The sequence below is a fragment of the Castanea sativa genome, chromosome 4 (assembly GCF_040712315.1).
Source record: "Castanea sativa cultivar Marrone di Chiusa Pesio chromosome 4, ASM4071231v1".
Taxonomy (NCBI): Eukaryota; Viridiplantae; Streptophyta; class Magnoliopsida; order Fagales; family Fagaceae; genus Castanea; species Castanea sativa.
In genome coordinates this window covers 17,258,545-17,275,666 of record NC_134016.1, presented here as the reverse complement: position 1 = coordinate 17,275,666, position 17,122 = coordinate 17,258,545, and the positions used below count along the sequence as shown (strand labels likewise).

Sequence of the window (17,122 nt, the reverse complement as noted above, 5' to 3'; positions counted from 1 at the left end):
GTGTGTTAAATACTTAGTATTCTAAAATTTGATAGATTCAAGCCAAAAATTATAATTTATTATTATTAAAATAAATAAAGAAACTCCTTTTATATTTCTTTAAAAAATTGATATTTATTTATTATTATAAAAATCTCAAATCAAGTGACAAGTAACTTGAACCAACCCACGTTATTAAGGGTTTAATATATATATGTGTGTGTGTGTGTGTGTTATATTTTAGGACTTAGTTTGGATTTATTTGTTTGATTTATTTTAGTATTTTGAGACTTAATTTTGATGAAATTATTATTCTCAATTGTGTAAATTGTAATTCATTTATTGGACAATGAGCTTCAAATTAAATAGCTGAAGAAAAACCCATTCTAACATCACGAGATGATTTTATTTTATTTTATTTTTAAAAGTTTGGTATAGAGTCAAGTTTGGGTTGATAAAATTTTCAACTCAAGTAATATGACCCAATCTAGCTATGCTATGAATGGTTTAAAAAGTATAAATGTATTTACAATTTTTTTTTTAATTTGATTTATTTTGGTATTTTGAGTGGTGGACCAAATAGAGGGAAAGGGTAACGATTCAAATAGAGAGGGAAAGTAGGAGACATGAGAGGAAATCGAAGAGAAAGGAAAGAGAAAGGTAGGGGTATGTATGGCTTGGTTGGGTTGGGTTTATTATAAATATGGATTTATTGCAATATGCTAGTATTAAGAAAAGGGTGAGAAAATGTAGTCTTTTGGGTTCATGTCCCATGAATGTAAGCCAAAAGGTGAAAACTCATAAACTCACGTATTTTGTCTCTTCTCTCTTCTCCATTATCTTCTTCTACATTCACAAATTTCTACATACTCAACCAAAATTTTAACTCTTAACAAAAGTTCATTCGGGGAAGATTTTGAAAATTTGGAGTTGGTTTGCTCTTTATTAGGTTTTTGAATTTTGAAAATTCAAAATATACCAAAACCATGTCCTTTTGTGAGACTTAATAGCAATCCTTCTAACCGATTGGACAATGAATAAAGTGAAAAATTAGAATACCAAATTAAGCAAAATTGAGACTACATGACTAAATTGAATTTTGGTTCAAATTAAAAGATGCAATTTGTAATCAAACTTACATATTATTATTGTTACTAGTTTATAACCCCATGCATAGGCATGAATACACTTAAAGATATACAATAAAATGCATAATATAATTCCTACATATATAATTTAAATACAATTGATAGTCATTTTTATATTTTATTAACTTTTTAAAAAATTTTGTAAGGATATTATTAAGTATAAAATGTAAATTGTCCTTTTTTTTATTATTATTGTGAAGCGTTTTTTTTAATGATTCATTTATTTTATGTTCTTTGGTTTTTGTACTTAATAACTCACTCGAATGAATATTTATGATGTGGTCAAACATTTAATTTTAAAATTAAGAAATAAAACTTTTTAAGAACAAATAATTTAGGACACATGGTGCAAAATTTAAACTCTAATTTGGAATTCTAATTTGAGTTTTTCTCAACTTCACCTATTATTATTACCAGCTAGTAACCTCATGCATATGCATGGATACACTCAAAGATATACAATAAGATGCATAATATAATTCCTATATATATAATTTAAATAATATTAATAGTCATTTTTATATTTTGTTAACTCTTTAAAAAATTTTGTAAGGATATTATTATATAAAATGTAAATTGTCTATGTTTTGTTTTATATTATTGTGAAGCACTTTTTTTTTTTATGATTCATTTGTTCTAAACTTTTTGGTTTTTGTACTTAATAACTCACTTAGATGAATATTTATGATGTAATTCCACGTTTTATTTTAAAATTAAGAAATAAAATTCTTTAAGAATAAATAATTTATGACACATGGTACAAAATTGGAACTCTAATTTAGAATTTTAATTTGAGTTTCTCTCAGCGTTACCTATTATTATTATTATTATTATTATTATTATTATTATTATGAAACTCCTGTCATATTTCTCAAATAATTGATATATCTAGTTATTATCATAAAAATTTCAACCGAAGAAAATTAAACCGTGGCCAGCCCTGTACGCGCAGTATGTAAATGAATGGAGAATTTGCTCTTTATACTTTGAATAAAAGATTTTTTTTTTTTTTTTCTGTGAATAAAAAGATTATGAAGCGGTAAGTTCTATGTCCTTCGATTTTAATTGATTCCCCCGTAAATTAAATAGGAGAACATCTAATGACAACTTTTTTTTAAAAAAAAAAATTGATTAAAATATACATAAAAATATTAGACTTTTAAAAAGCTTTGTTATTCTATAAAAATGCAATATTATGCATAAATAAATATAAATAAAGGAAAAAGTTGTTGTCCCTGATAATTTGATAATAGATTGTCACATCACAAGTGAGCCCAATCCCAGTCCAAGTGCAAAGAATAAGCATCCAGTTCTATGTGCAATATTACGGTACTGATTGATATAGGCCCATGTACAAGCAGCCGCATAATGTGATTTACTAGTAACATTATTGTTATAAAAAAAAAAAAAATACTAGTAACATTATTGCCTCGGCTGTAACTATATTTAAATTTAAATTTATTTTGATTTCTTTCTAACACTTATAATATATAATACAGCTAGAGTTTTGTTACTAAACTAATTAATACTTCCTAATATTTTATTATTCTCAAAATAAATGTTTATTGTTCAAATAGCGAAATGCTTTGTATTATTATGAGTTATGTAACTCCTCCATAAGATTTTTTTATAGACAAAACTTAGATACAGTATTTTATGTGTTGTTCCTTCAATTCTCCTCTTAAAATTCCCCTTAATTAAAAGATAAATTTTCATGAGAAAAAATCCACCTAGCAGAATTTTGAAAGGAGAACCTAAAAAATACCTAAGTACTGTACTTAAGTCTTGTCATTTGTTATTATATGTCTCAAAATATTGTTCATTTTGAAAAGTAATAAATTCAAAATTCTTAACTTTCTTAAATCACCTTTATTGTATTTGAAAAGGTTAATACATATTTTTCATTTATTTTATATGAATTAAGGTGAATAATTTTATTTTAATTTTTTGAGAATCAAGAAGAATAATTCTAGAAGTGGATAACTTTTGGTTACCAAAAAAGGAAAGGAAGAAAAAAAGAGCTTAAATGATATCTTAAGAATTTGAATGTGTAACCACTGTGCACGGAGGTCACTTCACAAGTATAAGTGTTTATATGACGCGGGAAGTAAGGGCTGTGTTTAAATTTCCAGAAAGAAGTTTCACAGACATTTACGTTTAGATTAAACTAAAGTAAAATTTCTATTTTGTATAAAAATAAGTTAAAGTAAAATTTTTATCTTATAAAAAAAAATTGAACGTGAAAAAATTGAGAAGAATGGAATATTTTATGCAAGGAGAGTTATTACAATAAGAACATATCCTATTCCTCTGAGACAGTGGTACATGGTGTGATGGAGAAGGAAACAGAGGGTAATGGTGAAGAAATCATATCATTGTTCTTTCCTGCTTTTTGCATTTTCCTTTTTCCTCAACATCAAATAAAAAATACAAAAAGTTTTCTATCCGCTTGTCTGCTCAATTTCCAACAGAACCCCCATTTCATTACCATGTTGTACCACTCAAAATGTTATGCCTATCCATCTTTAGTTGTTCATGTTTGACCCAAACAATATAGAAAACACAGAAAGAAAAAAGTTGATAATGTTTTGTCCTCAGTGGCTACCTGCGCGTGTCACCTACTGCTCTTTTTGACCAAGGTAGCTCTCTCAGGTCCCATGCTTTTTACCATATTAGAAAGCACTAATATCCAATAAAAAAAACGCTAATATGTGATTATGTTTTACTAGGATATTAACAACTTTATTACTATTTTAAAAAAAAAACTTTATTACATAATATTTACAAAATCATAATGTATTTTACTGTATGAAAGTAATTTAAACATTTATTTATTAGTTTGTTGAAAGTTATTAATCACTTTATTGTCATAATTTATAAATAATAACTTTAATATTTTTTAATACCTAATATATCATTACATTTGTTAACCCAATATAAATCGAATCTGAGAAGGTATAAATTTTTTTTTAGGTCTAGTATTTTATATGTTATTGAGTAAATTCAAACAAATTGTTGTATTGACAAATAAAAAAAAATTTATTTTCAAAGAAAAAATTTAATACAAATGCATGTCTAAACTTAATTAGGGAATCTAATATACTACATTCACGAGGTTTTGTACTTAGCCAAGAGTTTTGTAACTCAATTGGTTAGTATCTCCTTATGTTTTCAAATGAGATATTATAGTTCAAATCTCTCTACCCCAATTATAAGATTATCCAAAACAAAAGGTACTCTACCTAAATTCAAATTGATAAATGACATTTGGCATTGTTTTGTTAAAATTCAAATGGATGAAATTTTATAGAATGTTTTTATTATTATAATTTAATAGTTGAGAGATTCGAACTCTTGATATCTTCGTTAAAAACATAAAAAAGGGGGGGGAAAAAGTACCAATTGAATTACATGAATTTGGGTAAATTATATCAAATGCTAATACAATAATAATATGAAAAAATTTATACCAATTTAACACATTTTCAAGTTGAAGGTGACAACTCAAAATAAAGTCAAAAGAATCTATTTGGTAGGGACATCTGGGTTGAGTCCCCCATATAGTATAGAACTGTGTTATACACATGATTATGATGAGTTTTAGTTGTAATCCCACTAGTCACATTATCATACTTTAATTTTTAAGTGTTGTTATTATCATTCAACCCGGGAATATAATAAAAATAATATCATATAGTGATCATCTCTACTAGCACTCTCAGGTCATAGCATCTGCATTTAAAAAAAAAAAAAAGAGAGAAGAAGAAAATAAAAAAGAGAGAGGTTAAAGGTGCAACAATAGTAGTGATAAGTATTATCAAATTAAAAGCAGAGTGACCCATTAATTAGTGGGATTCTCATTCTCATTCCACCAAGTAGTTTCCACATCCTCTGCCATTGGCCTTTCCAGAATTTATTTTTTTCTTCCCATTGCTGCCACTTTCCTTTTCTTCCTTTTGGCTCTCAATGCTTAGTGGGCCCTGCAATCCATCACTCAATTCCCTTGATCTCGACAGTCGGCCATGATAGTCTTCAAAATATTCAACTTCTCCCTCTTCTTCTACTTTGGCATCTTCATTCATGTTGGCTTGCGATATCAATGGCTGCTAAAACAAGTAAGATTTTTTTTTTCTTCTTCTTAACTTCTTTGCATTATTCAAAGTCTGTTTCTTTGATTGTTTGAGTCTTGGTTTCATTGTGTTTGGTTTTATGTTATGTTACTACACCCATGTTTGTACAATTCTTTGATATAGGTTCTTGTTCTCTGGGTCTCTAGTTCTCACAAAATATCTCTTTTCGATCACTGTTGCATTGAAGTTTAGAAACTTTTTTTTTTTTGGGTAGTCATGTTATAATTCTAAGTCATCACACCTAGGTTCTACTTTTGCTAAGTTCCTTGTTTATTTTGTCCATATTATATGTGTTTGTGTTTGTGTGCGTGTGCGTGTGTTTGAGTTTGTTAAGGGAAGGTGGGGTTGGTTTTTAGGTGGTAGATTTTGTAACCAGAATTTGTTACTAAGTATGCAAGTTCACCTATAGGAATGTTAAATTTGGCCTATAACACAAACTTTGGGAATAGTAGAGATGAGCTTTTTTTTTTTTTCGTTTTATTGAAGAAAAATAATGAAAACTTGGTGCATCTAAAAATGTTTTGCAGCTTAATTCGCAACCATGAAAAAAACAAAGAAGAGTGAGTGAGATAGTTGTATTCTTACATTTTTCCTTCGTTTCCATACTAAATGAAGGGCAAAGGACTATTTGGAAATCTTCTTGTGTTTTGTTATTGATAGTTACAGAGATTGATAAATTACTACTATTCCCAAAAGCTCAAGTTGTTAGGTAATGGTGAATCTTTTTTTTTTTTTTTTTAATAATTATCTAATACTCTCCCTTATGTGTGAGATCAGACTTCCCCTCAAGACTACATGCTTTGATGCTATGATAAATTAACACTTGTCTAAAAGGCTTAAGCTAGTAAGAAATGATGAATTTAACAATATAACCATTATTCTAGTAGTGCTACTTAAAAAATAAAAATAAAAACAAAAACAAAAAAACACAAGAGCTTATAGTTTACAGCCTATGAAATTTCCATTGCTTGGATAGGTAGGCTTTAGTTTCTGTCATGAATGTCTTTTACCCGAAATTTTTTTATTTATAAGTCTTTTTACCTGCAATTTTTTTTTTTTTGCGTGATTACTTTGAATGCATACTTGATTTGTGATAATATATAACCCACGATTTAGAGGTAATATTCTATATTTCTTTTTTGACTTGCTTTTTTGTTAGGATGGTTCTTATACCCTGTAATGTGGAGCTCTTTAGATGTTGTTAGTTCTACAACTTCTGCATATATGTCATGTTTTCTAAGTTTTCACCAACCAAAAAAAAAAAAGCCTTTTGTTCTCTCTAACTTATGGGTCGTTGACATTTTGACCCATCAAGAATCAAAAGTTGCAGTTTGGGTCTTCAACTTCAGAGCTGCTGTCAATGTAGCTCTTCTATCAAATCCTTCCACTTTGAGTTGTTAAGGGCCCGTTTGATACATGTGTTTAAAAACTGAAAATTGTTGTTTGAAAATATTTGTAAAAATACGTGTAGGTGAAAAAGTGTATAAAAATGCGTAAAATGTTGTTTAAAAACTGAAAATAGTTGTTTCAAAACACCAACCAAACACCCCCTAAATGTCTCAAAATGACATCCTTATTTTTTTCCATAATTTTCTTAAAACGATGTATGTTTAGCGACAACGACCCAAAAGTAAAAGGAAACAAAATGTCTTTAAACCTCTTTTTTTTTTTTTTGGTTACTTTTCTTTGTCCACTCTGATCTTACAGTGACAAGTCCATGGATATCATGAGGGATAATGAAAGTGTCATATGCATTGGAGGGAAGTTTAACATCGAAGGTTATTGAGTGTGTGTCAACACTTTACAAATGTTCAGTCATGAACGGTTTTTACTGCTTATGGTGAATGGCCTATTAAATTATTTCTTTTTCTACGAACAATAATCTCTTTTCAATGAAGCCTCTAATACATGGCTTAGTGGAGAGTTTCACATTTCATTTAAAAAAATAGTATTAGCAGAAAGACGAGGTAGAAGCCCTCTAAATAAATGGCTTGATCAAGATAAGTTTCACATTTAATTGAACAGTATTAGCAGAACGACAAGACTAACTATCAATTTTTCTTAACTTTGTTTCTTGCCTACCAAATGAGGAAAAGAATTATGGGAAACTCCTTCACTTCATGTTATGGAGTTCTCTCAAGGGCCTATTCACTCCTCACTGCTCTGTATTCTGTAAATGATAAAGCTTTCTTTTTGCATTCTCTGTGTTTTACAATGTATTCCTTGGTTTACATGGACGTTTTATATCCTTTTATATGTATTCCTACTTTATTAGCTTTTATTGTGTTAAATGAAGAATGTAGCTATCCCTTTGTTGTGAGTTTGCATCTAAATCTTTTAAGAATGTAAATTTTCTCTATCTTTGTTAATTATACTACAATAACTTGGTATGATCATATTACCAGGTGAATACTCCTTGGAAACCAACGACAGTTGCATGTTTAGATCACTTTTGAGTTGGCGTCCTCTAAGGTTAATCACACACTGGCTAATATTCCTTATGTTGTTAAAACTCAGTAATTCATCTGCGAAGCCTGATGTAGAAGGTATGTGGGATTCAACCTTTGTATTTATTCATCCAAAGGGACCAAAACTTATGTCCTGTCTGTAACTTAGTTTTGTGCTATATTAATGAGAATATTTTGAGCAATCAGTCTTCAATCCATTAATATGGATCAGATTATGTTACATGGATAATTCCAAATTTTAATTTTTTTTAAAAACTTCTTTCACTGATGGTGCCACATTTAGTGCTTCACTTCCTTCTTTAAGAATTTCACTAAGTGAGCTGTTGACTTATTGCTTGTTCGTTTTTGTTAAACCATATTTTGTGTCTCAGGAGTCTAGTTCTACAAATACTTGTTTAATCTGTGCAAATCAGTCCACTAACTTGCAAATCTGTTCTTTCTTCTCTTCTCTTCTCTTCTCTCTCTCTCTCTCTCTCTCTCTCTCTCTCTCTCTCTCTGTGTGCTTAAATATCTCCTTCAGAGTGTGGGGGTTTGGTGACAATTCTTACCTGTTTATCAGTAGAAATAAAGGTGAACGCACAATGAGCAGTAAATAAGAGCCTTGCCTTCAGAAAGTTTGTGTGGGTCTTGTGGAATAACAAGAAAGAATAGCTACAATTCTAATCATTATGAAGATTTTTTAATCCAAAAGGTAGAAAACTGAGATATTCAATCCATAAAAAGATTCTTATGTAATGGTGATCAGATCTTATTGAACTAATAAATGTGTATATTCCAGGAAAATGTTGAGAGAGACAGATTTTCTTTGTAATGCTACCCAAGGCTCACTGACACACACCTATGACAGACATTTCAAATTTAGAAACATCACCAGTGAAGAGAAATAGAATCTAATGCAAACATGATAGATAAATTTTCCAATTTCTAATAGATCTCTAATAGGCTTATAATTCAGTTAATCAACCAATAATAAGGAAAAGAAACAATATCTGAGAGGGTCACACTACTTCTGCTTCTCATTCATTCTTTTTTTTTTTTTTTTGACTCTGTTATATGGATTGGATTGTTTTCCCCAGCCAAGGTTGGCTGTCTTTAATGTTGCATCATATTTTTAACAATTGGATTCTCCACTTTTGCCAATTTTCAGGTGAAGCTTTGGTTGAATTTATTAAGGCTCTCAATCATTCCAATACTCCATTTATAGAATGGAGTGATCATTTTGTGAGCCCATGCTATAGTTGGTCCGACATCACTTGTAGGAGTGGAAATGTCGTATCTGTGTAAGTTCATCATCTTAGAAGAAACGTGTTAATTTGTAGGGAATACAGCAAATGTTTATGATTAGTGAAATAGTCCACATGTATTCCAAGTTTAATTTTATTGCATTGCTTTCATCAGGGAATCTGTTTATCTTTTGCATTACATTTAGTTTGTCAATGTACCAATTTGCAGGAGACTGGCTTCAAAGGGATATTCAGGAACGCTTTCACCTTCAATTACCAAACTGAAGTTCTTGGTTAGCTTGTAAGTTATCATCTTGTTGCATAACATTGCACTTTTTTCATGACTGGGCAAAGTTGTAGCAGCATTCATCTGATAAGCCACAGTATGCTCCTTTTAGCATCTGTAGAATCTGTTTGATTTATCATCATGACAATGTAGATCTACATATAAATCTTGTTGAATATTGATAAATTTTATCTTGATGAGTGTATTCACTATGATTAATTTGCATTTTTATAGTTCAAGACATATACTGCTGATAAAATAAAGAATTGCTTCCCCACTCTCCCTACAAACCAGGGAAAGCATGGGTCTTTTGAAAATCAAATCTAGAAATCATTGATAAAAATGCACTAAAATACTGTACATCAGCACCCAAGGGTGTATTTTGGCTCATAGACTGTTAGAATGGTTTGAAAAATAACTAAAAGTTGCCTCTAAAAAGGTCTTTATAGCACGCGCACACACATGCACATAAACATATATTTTTTAATTAATTTGGGACAAATGTTCCTTCCAATCCAAACTGTAATGATCTGAATCCATTTCACATATGGTACAACACACAAGAGAGGAGAATTTCATCTGTGTATTTGACAACTGTTTGATGACTGATGAGTGAGATATTCAAGGGATGAAAGATTTGTTACCTTTTACTATTCACCAGTAAAAAACAGACAAATGAGATAAAAGGGAAAATAAGTTCTACACTTAAATTACTGTTTGCTTTCTTTTTTCCATATTGGGAATGTTTTCAATATTTCTTGTGTTATAAGGAGTTTCTTAATCAAATTTTGTATTGATATATTAATGGATGTGTTTTATCCATGACGATTATTTGTCATCATGCTGATATACTTTGTGCAGGGAATTACAGGACAATAATCTCTCTGGTGTGCTACCTGATTACTTCGCACAAATGACGCAACTTAAAAATCTAAATCTTTCAAATAATAATTTCAATGGCTCTATTCCTGTCACCTGGGGCCAACTTTCAAGTCTGAAGCATTTGTAAGATTACATTTTCTGTTTCCTGAATGGTCATATTTTCATATTGCTCTCAGATACATGATTTAACTTATGATTTCTTCAAAAAAATCCTCAGGCCATGTTTATTGATTTTATCTTCAATAAAATAATTTAAAGCACAAATTTGTAGACAAGTATATCCCACATATATAACTAATCTGTTATACATTGCCAAAAATAGAATATGAGATAGAGCTGATACCATCTGTGATTCAGGGTATTGAGGGGAAACCATTTATCTGGACCCATTCCTGATTCAATTGCAAATATTACTGGGCTGACAGAACTGTAAGGAATATGTATTTTAAGACTTCTTTGGTTTTTAGTATTTACTACTTAATTTAAGTCTATTTTCCTGTCTTAAGCTTTGTGCTGTATGTGAAAGTTCATGTTGCTGATAGTTTTTTGTTTCTGTTTTGCTATTTGACAGGGACCTTTCATCTAATGATTTATCTGGGAGAATCCCTGCGCAACTCTTTTCAATTCTGTCGTTTAAGTAATTCCATAATACAAATTATAACTCTTTCAGATTTCAATGACTTTTTATAATGCAACACTATCTTAGTTACCCCAACCCCCACCCAGGCACCCACCCAAAAAAGAAGGAAACGAATATGAATTGAATAATTTTTTACAAAAAATGTAAAAAACTGCGTAATGTTTCTTGATGAAAGTTTGATTTTGGCATATTAAAACTCCAATCAGTGGAACATTTTTATCATATTGCTGTTGAATCTTTTGTGCATGGTGCTTGTTAGAAGAGACTGATTAGGTAAACAGGCACCATACTTATGCAGCTGAAAATTTGGCCTTTTATTACTTACATCACTAATGCCACTTTGTTCTAGCTGAGTTTTTCTTGATACAATTACAGAATCAAGATATGAGTACAGTCTGTTGGAATAATCAGCATTTACAGAGATGCCAGCTAGTCAGTGGTAAAGTTTAGGTCCGCATGGACAGCCTTACAGCTGTTTGAAAAGGCACATTTTGGAAAATTTTGGACCAAAAGGAACTTCTTGTTCCTGATGATTTTCTATATCAAGTCCTAGCTAACCAACCCTACCTTTTCTGCATCAAATCCTAGCATGCAACAAAAACAACAACAAAGCTTGACTCTCAAAACTTTGCAGTAATTGGATCCTCAACAAAGTCATCGGGTCTGCCACATGTTCTTTTCTACCATTTTATCCAATCCAAGATTATGTTCTGTCACCTCCTTGCATGCAAACAAGGGGAAAAAATGTAATAACTGTAGCTATAAATGTAGTTCGATGTTATAGGCAGTAAGATTTGAAGAATGTAATTTCTCCAGCTACCAACAAGTTGGGGGTATATTATGCAACTATATTCTCAAAATTGTTTTTATTGATTTTGCTCCATCACCCTTGAGTCTCATTTTAAAAGAATCAGGACCACAATTCTATTCCAAATGTTTTGCATCAGATAAAGGATGTATGTCTTTCTCATACATCACATTTATACATGGCGTGTTATGAACACCGTTGTTCTTTCAGTTTTACAGGAACACATCTTAATTGTGACCCTAGCTTGAAGCAACCTTGTGTTTCTAGCTCTTCTCTTCCAGGTTTGTTCATATTGTTTCAGAATGTCATCGTGCCCAAATTATCTAGGTGAAACTTACATTTAAAATATTTTTGCAGTTTCAACCAGAAAGAAAACACTTGGAGTGGTGATAAGTTCTGCCAGTTGTGGTGCATTCCTGCTTTTGGCACTTGGGGCTATGTTTGCATACCGATACCATTATGTGCACAAACTCAAACATGAAGTGTTTGTTGATGTTTCTGGTAATTTTTCCTTTGGCATTTTTATCTTTAAGTGTCACTTTTTGTAATAATGATATATCAAAATATTTCAACTTAACCTATTTTTAATACTATCTACCTCTAATTGTATAGGAAGATAAGAAGTGATTCCCAAATAAGCTCAGTAAATCACTGATATATGCATTAGTTTCCTAAGATAATATATTGTTGTTGCATTTTTCTATAAACTGTATTTAAATAATGGTAACTCTATTTGAGTGAGTGTCTATTGGATACTTCCAAACAACTAAAGAATTATTGGATACTCTGTTAAAGTAAGATATAATGTTTTGCTATTTTAGGTGAAGATGATCGGAAAATTCTCTTTGGCCAACTGAGAAGATTTTCTTTGCGTGAACTCCAATTTGCAACTGAGAATTTTAGTGAAAACAACATAATTGGACATGGAGGTTTTGGAAGGGTTTACAAAGGTTTCCTCTCAGACAAAACAAAGGTTGCTGTGAAACGCCTTACAGATTATCACAGTCCTGGTGGAGAGGCTGCGTTCCAAAGAGAAGTTCAACTTATAAGCGTTGCAGTTCACAGGAATTTATTGAAGTTGATTGGGTTTTGTACAACCTCATCCGAAAGGATTCTTGTTTATCCCTTCATGCAAAATCTTAGTGTTGCACACCACTTAAGAGGTATATCGTTTATTAATCAATCTGTGGTACTCCATTCTATTCTGATATTCTCTTTACAGTTTTAAGTTAGATTAACCTGGAAGAGAAGTATGTTCTTGTCATAATTGGGTCACATTGGCCATTGTTGAGTCATGGTAAAAATATTAAATTTTAATTAATAAATAAAAAATCTTTAAGAGGTAAAATAATTTATAATTTTTTGGTGTTTTGTTTTGGAAAAATCAGATAGATAAAGGTCCGATGAAATGTTTACATAATTATTGAGTGGTATAATCTTAACCTTCCAGGGGTTGCTCAGTTTCATGGAATCTCACCTAGTTCAGCCCACGTTTGCTGGGCTTTTACTGTTAGCAGTAAAACCATCTAACTGGATTGAATTGAAACATGTCGTTCACCAGTTGGATTGGGTAATACTACAAAAAGTTAAATAGATTTGTAATTTTGAGTATATGAAAAACTCTAGACAGTTATTTAAAACCCACCTGACTTGAATGGCTCATAAAAGCCCACACAGTTTTTACTGAATTATATGTTTAAACAATCCAATTATAGACTCGGATCAGTTTAGGCACTGGGGTCACCAATTCACTGGCCAAACTGGATTCAATAACTATGATCTAGTGGTGCATATATATTTTGGAACTTTTTGCCTAGCTGGGCCAGCATTGTGTAATGACCCTTGCTTCCACATGCAAATCCTTTAGTAATGGTACTTTGGAATTTGGTTCCTCTAGAATGGGTATGTACCTTTAAATATTGAAAAAATTAAAAAATGGGATGGAAAAACTATCATTCATTCAAACATTTTAGGAATATTATAGTTCATCACTCCTAATGATTATGAAGAAATCTTCATCCAACTATTCTACCTGCTCTAAGGATTTTCTCCCATTATTCTTGTATAAGATTAATCGACCTTTATTCTTTGGGTTGGGTGTGTTTTTTGAACATCACCTCTCTTCTGAAATTTTTCAGTTAAGGTATTATAGTATCTCCTGTATGGATCATGAGCCATTTCAAAGAATTCAACATTAGATACTGTGAGTATGTTGAGACTTTAGAATCCAGGTTTAATTTAAGCTCTAACTAAGGCCAGAATAGATCTGGAGCAGAAATTCATGAACTTTATTCAGATGGGCATATCTTTTTTTACTGATGGGTAGGTTCATATAAAGTATTCCTAAATGTACTCAATTATTATTAGTTCTCCATGCCAATCTTTTGGTTTTGTCCATTAATTAGGTTTTGTTTTGTTTCTTTGTTTGCTAAGTTCTGTTTCAAAAAGCAATTTGTAACCCTCTCGTGGTTTCTTAGACTCCTTTTTGTATGTTACAAAATGATTGTTTATTACAGAAAACTTGAAGCACTTTTACATATAACCCCATATTTCAAAATTAATACTTCCTTCAGTACTTCTAAGCATAAGTCAATAGGTATTGGGATACTAATTCCATAAATTGTAGCCTAAATTCATTTAGATTACATACCTAGTTACATGTGGGCATGGCATAATATGAAGCGAATGAACATATATGATTTAGATTACAAAGAGTTACACTCGATGTAAGTTGAACAAATCCATATTAATTATATGTATGTATTTATAAGTATGGAATTTTGTAGTCTCTTCAGTATCTCATCTCAACATACTGGTGTGACTTGATGATGGACAATTCTTGGGAAATTGCATTGTTTTCTTTAGAAATGGTTCTGTCCGCTGGTGAAAAATTATTACATAATGGAGTAACCTGTTGTCTCTTATTTTTGGATAATTAGATTATGAATAGGTGCTCATACTTTTGGTTTCCGACCTTTTTCCCTTCAATGTAGATTTAAAACCTGGAGAAAAAGGCTTGGACTGGCCGACAAGGAAACGTGTGGCTTTTGGTGCAGCCCATGGCTTGGAATATCTACATGAGCATTGCAATCCTAAGATTATACATCGTGATCTAAAGGCCGCCAATATTCTATTAGATGATGATTTTGAACCTGTTCTTGGGGATTTTGGGCTGGCAAAGCTGGTTGATACAAAATTGACTCATGTTACCACTCAAGTGCGTGGCACCATGGGTCACATTGCCCCAGAATATTTGTCTACCGGAAAATCATCAGAAAAGACAGATGTGTTTGGATATGGTATAACACTTCTTGAACTTGTAACCGGTCAGCGTGCAATAGATTTTGCTCGGCTTGAAGAGGAAGAGGATATTTTTCTGCTTGATCATGTAAGATTTTAAATCTTTGCCACTTCCTGAACTATATATGGACTTACCTATTCTTAATGCTGTTTATATGATACTATGCATACCTACCTCTAACCTGAAGGCTTTTCTATTCCTTTGTTCTACTTTATTTCCTTTATAAGATATAGTGGTATATATTGATTTATTTTCTAAACTATGATTATTTTTTTTAGCCCTTATGAATTTTGTACTTTGTTCATCTTTCATGAGTCTTTTAAAAATGATACATAAAGCATAAACTCTTATTGACACTGTTCTCCTGTCGAAGACATGTCTATGTCTTTGGTCCCTGCTTGCCAGTTACCGGTCTTCAAAAGACTTTGTGATCCTGCGGTAAAATGAGCACCTTGTGTGCTGTGTACTCCCATCTACTTCTAGATCCGTGAGCGCAATGTCGCATGAAAGACCTTTTTTACAAGTGAGAGGGAATTGTGTTTTCAACTGTATATAGCTTTACACCTTCGAAATTATTTGATCATGTTAAGGAATCCCACATCAGTTGGGTGTCTACTTGGTTATGGGTATATATGTATTGTTAGGCCTCTCCACCTACTATAGTTTAAGCTTTTAGGTTGGGTGCTCTTAACAGACTACCCATTTATTTTCAACAGGAACAAGTCATCCACAAAATGTTTTAGTGATTTTCAAAAAAGTTAACTGTTGTTACCTACTTTTTTTACTGATCCAAACTGGACATATCACATGCATTCACCTTCATGTCTTCCATGAGCTGCACTAGCAATAGGCTCTATTAGAGATATATTAGTTCATTAGCATAAGCTCAAGCCTAATTCTACTTTGTGTGCAAGCCAAGTCCCCTATTTGTACTGAAGTCTATTAGTTTAGGGTTTATTCTACTATATATACACATGTTATGGTTCATTATAATACAGGATTTGTACTACACTTTAATATATTATTGATGTAGCCTTTAGGGTTTCTTCCGTGGTTGTAAGCCGTTAGACTGAACCACATAACCCTCGTGTGTTATTGTGTTATATACTTTATGCTTTCGCTTCCGCATCCATACTAGCAGATTCAGCATAGTGTATCAATGCTAATATTTAACAGGCTCCATTTGTTATTATGAGAAAAACAGAATGAATTGGATTCTTGCAACACGTAGTGCTGTCACCCAGGAATTTGGTGATTTATTATCCACTATATATATATATATATATATATATATATATATTGCAACATCATTGGCTCAAGCATTTGAATACATGCCTATTTTGACGCTTGTCCATGACCATATATGTCTTCCTTTTTTTCTCCTCTGAGTGCATCTAATGTAATGTGTTAAATGATAATTCACAGATCAGGAAGTTACAGAGAGAACATAGGCTGGAAGACATTGTGGACAATAACTTGAAGACTTATGTGCCAAGAGAAGTTGAGACTATTGTTCAGGTAGCATTACTCTGCACTCATAGCTCACCCGAGGAACGACCAACAATGGCACAAGTGGTGAAAATGATGCAGGGAGATGGTCTGGCAGAGAGATGGGCTGAGTGGGAGCAGCTTGAAGAAGTTAGGAATCAGGAGTACGCCCAAAGGCCTCACAACTTTACTTGGGCTGATGAGTCGACGCACGATCCAGAAGCTATACAGTTATCCAAGGCAAGATAAGGCTTTTGGGAACCAAAAATCAATTTTGAAATGAACCTTTTGAATCAAATGGTTGTATATTCCATGAAAAAAAAAAACAAAAAAACAAACAAAAACAAACAAAAAAAAAAACAAACAAAAACAAAAACAAAAAGGAACCAATATATGGGCAAGTCCAGATTAGCTTTCTCTAATCATGGCCATGTACCGATTACACCCAGACATGTGCTTTGTTGTAAAATTAGCTTGTGTTGGCAAGTATTTGCCTTTGTCACATTCACAATTAATATATTGTGTTGTATGTATTTAAGGATCATCATCTTCAGGGAGTCCCATCTTACACATCATCATCGTCATCATTATTTTTATTGATGATACAAATTTTGTCATTTTTTTTCCTTTTTTAGAATAAAATTTGTAAAAAAAAATAAAAATCTATTTTTTCCCTTCTTTTTTAGATTCTGGAATCACTTTTTAATTAAATATTAAAAAAAACTTAAATTATTTTACTAAATTTGCAGATAACCACTGATTCAATGAA

The 17,122-nt window shown here is 31.5% G+C and overlaps 1 protein-coding gene across 1 annotated transcript; it reads left to right on the top strand.

Moving 5' to 3' along the window:
• Positions 1 to 4,898: 4,898 nt before the first annotated feature.
• LOC142630494 (putative LRR receptor-like serine/threonine-protein kinase At5g63710) lies at positions 4,899 to 16,900 on the top strand. The gene is made up of 12 exons (XM_075804490.1): positions 4,899 to 5,242; positions 7,663 to 7,803; positions 8,873 to 9,005; positions 9,178 to 9,249; positions 10,096 to 10,239; positions 10,474 to 10,545; positions 10,688 to 10,753; positions 11,775 to 11,845; positions 11,922 to 12,065; positions 12,386 to 12,727; positions 14,558 to 14,952; positions 16,291 to 16,900. Exons 1-12 carry the CDS (start codon positions 5,227 to 5,229, stop codon positions 16,600 to 16,602), a joined length of 1,908 nt encoding a protein of 635 aa, XP_075660605.1. The 5' UTR covers positions 4,899 to 5,226; the 3' UTR covers positions 16,603 to 16,900.
• Positions 16,901 to 17,122: the final 222 nt, after the last annotated feature.

Excerpts from the sequence above, each read along its gene's own strand:
- LOC142630494 (XM_075804490.1), top strand. Across the intron at positions 9,006-9,177 it reads AGTGGAAATGTCGTATCTGT|GAGACTGGCTTCAAAGGGAT; the intron begins GTAAGTTCATCA and ends ACCAATTTGCAG. Across the intron at positions 12,066-12,385 it reads AGTGTTTGTTGATGTTTCTG|GTGAAGATGATCGGAAAATT; the intron begins GTAATTTTTCCT and ends TTGCTATTTTAG.